Source organism: Typopeltis vanoorti, chromosome 7, assembly GCF_054136105.1.
Source record: "Typopeltis vanoorti isolate ZY-2024b chromosome 7, IOZ_Tvanoo_1.0, whole genome shotgun sequence".
NCBI lineage: Eukaryota > Metazoa > Arthropoda > Arachnida > Uropygi > Thelyphonidae > Typopeltis > Typopeltis vanoorti.
In genome coordinates this window covers 6,723,943-6,731,515 of record NC_143555.1, presented here as the reverse complement: position 1 = coordinate 6,731,515, position 7,573 = coordinate 6,723,943, and the positions used below count along the sequence as shown (strand labels likewise).

Sequence of the window (7,573 nt, the reverse complement as noted above, 5' to 3'; positions counted from 1 at the left end):
TTTTTCATTTTGCAACTGTATTATCACATTTCTCATGTCCAGAGAAATTTCTTTTCATGGAGTCATTTTAACTGGAACACTAAAAATAACTTGACTAATACATATAAGATTAACTTTTCAGCAGTGTGAGGCAATACTGTTTCTTGATTGCTTAAATAAGAATGAGTTTGTATGACGAAACAGAAACAAATGTGACGTGATTTTTGAAGTTATTTACATATTGTGTGAATTTATTTTGTTTCAGTCATTTATTTTACAATATTGTTGTACTTGTAAAATATAATGTTACTAAACATTAGGTTTCCCAAATGGTCATAATTTCTTAAATGGTTACATCTTGAAGGTTGCTTCCAGCATTCATAATGCATTACACTCACCTACCACTCTTCATGTAAAACTACTTCTCACATACCTCTGTACAACTTCCAGAGATAGACGCCAGCCTGGTTGGCCGAGTGGTTAGCGTATCTGTTCTCCAGCCAAAAGGCTGTGGGTTCAAATCCCGCTGTGGGCATGGATGTTTGATTGTCTGTGGAAATACTAGTGGTGATGGTGAGCAGTAGATAGCACTGATGTAGATGATGCAGTTTGCTGTAGTTGGTGTAATGAGTGGTGGAGACAGAGAGCTGTAGAATAGGTTCCCTCCCTTGATGAGTCTTTGGACTCCTTGGAGGTATCCCATAATAATATTAATAGTATTTTGTTCTTCTCTTCTCACCTTTAACTCTTTTTATAACCCTCTGTATTGATCCAGTGAAATCCCTTCATAAACTTCAGCATTTTTATCATATCACCTCTTTTACTCTTGTACACCAAACTGCAATTTTTATTCCCTCAACTTCTCTGCCCCTCTCTCTCTCTCTCTGTGCATAACCAAAATTGTAGTCCTGATAGTGCCTTGGTTATTCATCTCTGCACCTTCTTTACTGGTTTTACATCACACTAGGTGGCCAATCTGGGCACCACAGTCTGTGATCTGATCAATGTTTATACATTGGCACAACCACCTCCTTATTCATATTTATTAATGTATTCCTTATCAAGGCAATGATGTAGTGAGCAGTCTTTGCAACACTTGCAATGTACCCTTTAAACTTCACTCTGTCAACCATCATTCTCCCATCCCAGATCTCGAATATCACATCCACTTCTTAAATCACATTTCCACCAATACTATACACATCTTTATATTTCTACTCCAAAGGATCCAGAAATTGATAAACATTATTCTTTGTGATAGCAGCACAGTTAAAGGGAAACTGGTTTGATTCAGATCATTTTATTTGAATTTAGTGATATATTTAGATTTTGCAAAGGTCTTTAACAGATTACTATGTGACAAGTTGGTAAATAAATTGGAATGGTTGGGGTTAGATGATGGATTTGTGCACTGAATAGGAAATTAACTGTACAAAGTTGTTAATGAACAGTGTATATCAGAAGAAAATAATCACCAGTCGAGTTTCCAGGAGTCTATTTTGAGACCACTGCTATTTATCTTATATGTTAATGATATAGGAAGAGTTTTAAATGGGATATGATGCTGATGAAAGTTAGGAAGAATATTGATGAATACAATAGATGCTGTGGCTTTACAAGAATTTGAATAGAGTGAATGGGAGTTACTAGCGTAATATCACAAAGTGTAAGGTTTTCAAATTTAGAAAGCAAAATGGGATGCATAGTGGGGATATCTTGCAGGAATGGAGGACATGGGCATTCATAAGTATGAATGATGTAGTAGTTTCTTTGTATAAGGCTTTGATCAGACCATATATATATATATATATACATATATATATATATATATATACATGGATTAATATGCGCAAATTTAGGCACCTGGATTTCAAAAAGAGAAGAATATATTGGAAGAGGTTCAGAGATAGTGGTTTCTAGTCTCTGGAATTCTAGGTATGAAGAAAATGTGAGGAAATTCAAGTTGCCATGTCACATGGATAAAAAGAAGAGTTGATTGTGTGTGAAGGGGAGATACACTGATACCAATCTTTTATCGATTTAAAGAGATAAATCGGTAAATGGTTATTATCAGATTAATGTGGAAGAGATTTTTTATAGAATGAGTGGAAGAAACAGGAGAACAATTTGTTCTGCTGTATTAAGAAGGGTATAAGCAGCAGAGTGAGGAGCAAATTTTTTACTTGAAGAGTAGTTGGTGCATGGAATGCATTAATTAAGAGTGTGATGAGCAAAAACAATGAATAAGTTTAAGGCATGATTTGATTAGATGTGTGTGTGGAACCTTCCATGATAAGTGTTTTGACTCTAAAGAGATCTGATGATGATGATAACTACACTTTACATCATCTTCCACAGACAAAAGTATTTGTATCAGTTCTGACATCCCATGTCAGAGAATGCCAAACCCAGAATCATCTCTTTTTTGTTCTACCATGGCTCATAATTCCTCACTACATTTTGTAGCATTTGTTTACTGTCTCTGAAAGCTACATGGAAGGTGAGTGTTCATATGTCATGGTACCATGTAGATGTCAATTCTTCTCTTGGTGACTCATTTATGTTTTACATCTAGCTTGTCATAATATCTTGTCCTCTGGCATTGTGATGGTGCCAAAGAAGAACTTCAGTGATTTCTTGTTCTCCTTACCATGGTTTTATTACTGCTTCTATTTTCCTGAGCCAAATACCAGCTCTGATCAGCAGCAGAAATAATTATAAATGGGATGAAGTTCGTTCCATCTCAAAATTCTTGACCATTATCCAAGCTATGGTTTTCAGGTGTGCTAATGCAGCCCAAGAAGAAACATCATCACATCACATGAAGACATGCACATGAAGTCTCTTTTTGATTAGGCTACCTGTCTGAGGTGTGATCAAAAAGTACAGTGAATGTTATAATTCAAGAAAGTTTATTAATCTAAATATAAATTAATCTTCTTGGTTTGTCACACACTTGTCCCAACATTCTAGCCACTTTTTTGAAACAGTTCTGGAAGTCATGGCCACTTCAATTCTTGTACTGATGCAAAAAACTTTCCTTTCATCGACGATTTCAACTTTGGAACGAGACAAAAGTCAGGTCACAGTAATTTTTTTTTTGTCCAACAAGAACTATTGAATAAGATGAGATGTGTGGCATGAAGCCACACATCTCATCTTCTTTTTTTAATGTACATCATTCCAGTACTTTATAATAATCAGAGTTGACAGTAGTGCTTCCAGGTACAAACTTTGCCCACACAATCCTCTCCAGATTGAAAAAGATAAAAGGACTTTGATATTGGTTGTTTTCCATTGTGAACTCTGAATCTTGGTCTCAGGATCAGTGGCGCACCCAGGGGGAGAGGCAAGTGCCCCCCCCCCCAAAAAAAAGAAACTATATTTACAATTAAGCGAGCAAACCGATCAACGCAAAACTCATCATATGACTGGCAGATAGATATGGGATTATATGGTTCCTCTCAGCGTTGCTCTTCTTCTGATAGTTTAAGCGCTGCAGCTATATTCACCATATTTTTTTTATCACACCTTATACATAGAGGTAGGTGACTTCATATCAAGAAAAAAAAAAACTAGAAAATTTTCTGAAAATCTTTTCCTAATTAAAATTCATTTTTTTTATTTATGTTGGCTTCTGTTTCTATACTACTTATGAATTAGCAGTCACATAGGGTAGGAATACCCTATAGCTCTCGGAAATCACAGCCACTGTGAACGCAAGGTGAACAAAGTAGTGCTTGTGCAGACCGAACGCTACTTCGTTCGGTCTGCACAAGGTCTGTGTATTCTGAAATTGTGTACTCAATTTGGCCCCTCCCCTCCCAGGATTAAATCCTGAGTGTGCCACTACTCAGGATGACAACCATACACCCAAGATTTGTCTCCTGTTATGTTTTGGAAAAAATTTCAAATCTGAAGTCACACAGTCACATAGTTCTGACCATTTTCCATTTTTGTGACAATAATGCAAAACACAGGTACACAATCTATATTTACAACTAAGCGAGCTAACCGATCAACACAAAACTTGTCATGTGACTAGCAGATAGATATGGGATCATGTAGTTCCTCTCAGTTTTGCTGTTCTTCTGATAGTTCGAGTGCTGCAGCTACATTCACTATATTTTTTTGATCACACCTTATACATAGAGGTAGGTGACTTCATATCAGTTGTCATTAGCCTTGGTATCCCATGATGGGATGCCAATGAGATACCAAGGCAATTGATGTGAAGTCAACTATCCAATATACAAGTAGTCTCATCGTAAAGATATTTCGCATATAAACTTTGTTTGCCTGCACTTGGGTAAAGGCATTGTGAAGTACAGTAATATACTTGTTGTGCATAATCATTCCAGACTGTGAGAATATATTTATTTATAATAAATTTATATTCACTTAAGATTAGATAAAGCCTGTAAAATCAATTGGAGTGAATTATACACTAACAATTTGTCCCTTGTAGCAGAGAGAGAGAGAGCCTGCAAATCATCCCAATTTTTTTTTTATAATGATAGAACCATTTGAGTTAAAGAAAAATTCTTCCAATAAAACATATAGTTTAAACACAGATATTGTCTATATAACACCATTTTTTAAGTGGAATAAGAGACCACTTTTAGACTCAAGAATATGTGAATTTCTTATTCTCTTTGTTTGGAAAGATGTGGGTTAATATGCATATGGAGATCATAGAGACTAGACTCATTGCAGGAGCACATGATAACTCTTAATAACACAAACCATTGTATATATCTCTTCAGTCTCATTCACTGAAAAAGAATTCATGACGGCAACCAATTCTGCTCATCCACCATTCTCCAAGCAAAAAATTATTCCTCATACCCTTGCTAACTACACTCTTACAACTTTCAGAGGTGACTTGTTGTCTCATGTCCTATCATGCATTTTTAAGATTTCTTCAGCATCTACTCTCTGAAACCCCTTTAGTAACTTCTATATTTCTATCATATCCTTGTGTTTCTGTTTGTAACTTAAACTTTGTAACCCAGAAACATTCAACCTATCCTCATAGGGAATATTCCACAGCCCAATCACCATTTTAGTCAGTTTCTTCTTAATCCTTTACAACACTTCCACATCCCCAAGAACCTTCTCCTCTCCCAGATGACCAGACCTGTGCACAGTAGTCCAGATGTAACTGCATCAAAGCCTTAGTGAGAGGAATAGTAACCTCTCACAATGAGAGGTTACTGGAGTGATTCTTGGAGCTATTAGGCCAACTTTTGTAATATTTCCTATGAATTTCAGTTATGTCTATGCCATAGTTGTAGAAAGTTTTTTCACTCAGTTACAAAGTAAATTATACTTGCCAATAAGTTATATTCTTGTTTAATTCTTTACCCTTGGGTAAAGAATTATCTTCGTTTCATATCTGGAGAGATTGATGGACAGAATCAGAAATGAGGACACAGGAATCTCCTGTGTCCTCCTGTGTTGGTAGAACAAGACTCAACCACCAGTGCTTTGCAGATGACATTGTTTTACTTGAAGAAGATGAAATAAAACTTGAACAAATGATACATAATCTAAATAGAGAAGGTAAAAGGTATGGATTGAGGATGAATATAGACAAGTCAAAAACAATAATTTTTGGTGAAAGGGAGATTGGAAAAAAGATTATTGTAGAGGGAAAGGAACTTCAGAGTGTGGAACAGTTTACCTATCTTGGAAGTTGTATAACACATGATCTAAATTGTAAAAAAGAAAGGAAAATTAGGACTGCAAAGGCTTTAACAGTGCTAAAATCCATGGACAAAATTTGGAAGAATAGAAACATCAACTTAAAAACCAAACTAAGCGTTCTTGAGACATGCATCTTTAGCAGTATGTTATATGGTTGCGAAACTTGGATAATGACAAAGGAATTGGAGAGAAGAATACTGGCTTTTGAAAGAAAATGTTATTGTAAAATTCTGTGAATTAGATGGACTCAGAAGATAAATGAAGAAGTGTGTACAGAAGAATACAATTAAAGGAGACTCTGTTTCAAAAAGTCATACAAAGAAAATTAAAACTCTTTAAACATGTGTAAAATGTCAAGTGACAGATAGTTAAAGTCATTGGTGTTTGGTCTGATGAGTGGAACAAATGTCAGAGGTCGTCCTCATTGTGAGTGGACCAAAAATATTAAAGACTGTGTGGGAAAACTCTTCAAGAATTAAGTCATGCTGCAATGAACAGACGTCCCATATATAGGTTGTTGACTTCACAATAATTACCTCAAAATGCCGAATTGATATTGCTGTGCATTATGGAAAACGTTACTATCAATAAAGATTGAAATTGGTCTGGATGGTGGTGATGATTCTTCTCATAATGCATAGCAATACATTAATCTGGAAGAAGGTGTGTTTTGCATTATGGGATACTGAGGCAGCTGATGTGAAGTCAGCTGCCAAGCATACTAGAAGCCTCTGCAGTCTAGTATGCTTGGACAAAGGATTAGGATAAGAATATACCACCACTTTGAAATCTCTAGTTTCATCAATTTCTTGCAGGTCCAGTTCCATCAGTGTAATACACATCTTGTGGTCTTTTGCTACATCCAACTAGTAACCATTATTCATTGTCCATACTGCTGATCTATATAAAATCTTGCAGGATCTCTACATCATATTTATTAACTGTTATCCTCCTCAGTTTCTTGTACCATCTACAGACAACTGGGCATCCCCCCCACACACACACTGTTTCTTATATCATTAGTGTACAAGTTAAGTAACAGTGGTAGCTGCAAGAGCCCTGTGACACATCACTATTTAAATCCCTTCCTGTTGATTTGACTCCACCACATACTATTCTTTCATATCTGTTCATAACATCCTCCGATCCATGCCACTAGCTCATCCCCCTTTGTTCATATTCATCCCCATTTGTTCTGATTTGCCTAAAGAAATTTCATGTGGTATCCTGTCAAATGCCTTTGTAAAGATCAGCAGTATCACAGTGCAGCCACGATATCACTGGCCTTTGTGGTATTGTATAAATTTAGTATTTAGCTTTAACTTTGGTGCAATATGTGTGAGATGTATTTGTTGTGAAAGTTAGTGGAAGGAAAGCAACACTGGTAAACAAATATGTAGGAAGTATTTTGAGAGTGAGTGCCAGTTGTGTGCAGAGAGTAAAACACATAATACAGTAGAGAATATTGAAAAGGTCCAAAAAATGTTAGTGATATTAAAGTACAGTGGTGAAAGGTTAGGAGAACCTCATGAAAGGAAATCATGTACATGAAGTCCTTCACAGAAAAAGCATGAGATTGAACAATTGCAGAAACGTCATCAGTTGCCTGATGGAGCTGAGAAGAGAAAATAGCAAGAGATGCATGACTAACTGAGAGAAGGGGAGTAAGGAGAAAATATTTTATGGTGATTCTATGATAACTGGAATACTTAATTATTTAAAATATTTAAATAGCATGACTAAATCTTGTTTCCCTGGTATGAAAATTAATAATAATACTGAAGCTATCAGGATGCAAAAATGTAATATAAAAGAATTGATTGTTTAGGCTGGCACTAATGACTTGAAAGACAAAAAATACTGTATGAGAGATATGAAAGGGTTA

At 35.7% G+C, this 7,573-nt stretch overlaps 1 protein-coding gene across 1 annotated transcript; it reads left to right on the top strand.

Annotated features, from left to right (window-relative positions):
- The first annotated feature begins 5,405 nt into the window (after nt 1-5,405).
- Nucleotides 5,406-5,924, top strand: LOC150104468 (uncharacterized). Its single transcript, XM_090395557.1, has one exon. It carries the CDS (start codon nt 5,406-5,408, stop codon nt 5,922-5,924), a length of 519 nt encoding a protein of 172 aa, XP_090251683.1.
- The last annotated feature ends 1,649 nt before the right edge of the window (nt 5,925-7,573 follow it).

What these genes read in the sequence shown, in the direction of transcription:
- LOC150104468 (XM_090395557.1), top strand. Translation starts at nt 5,406, where the DNA reads ATGAGGACACAGGAATCTCCTGTGTCCTCCTGTGTTGGTAGAACAAGA.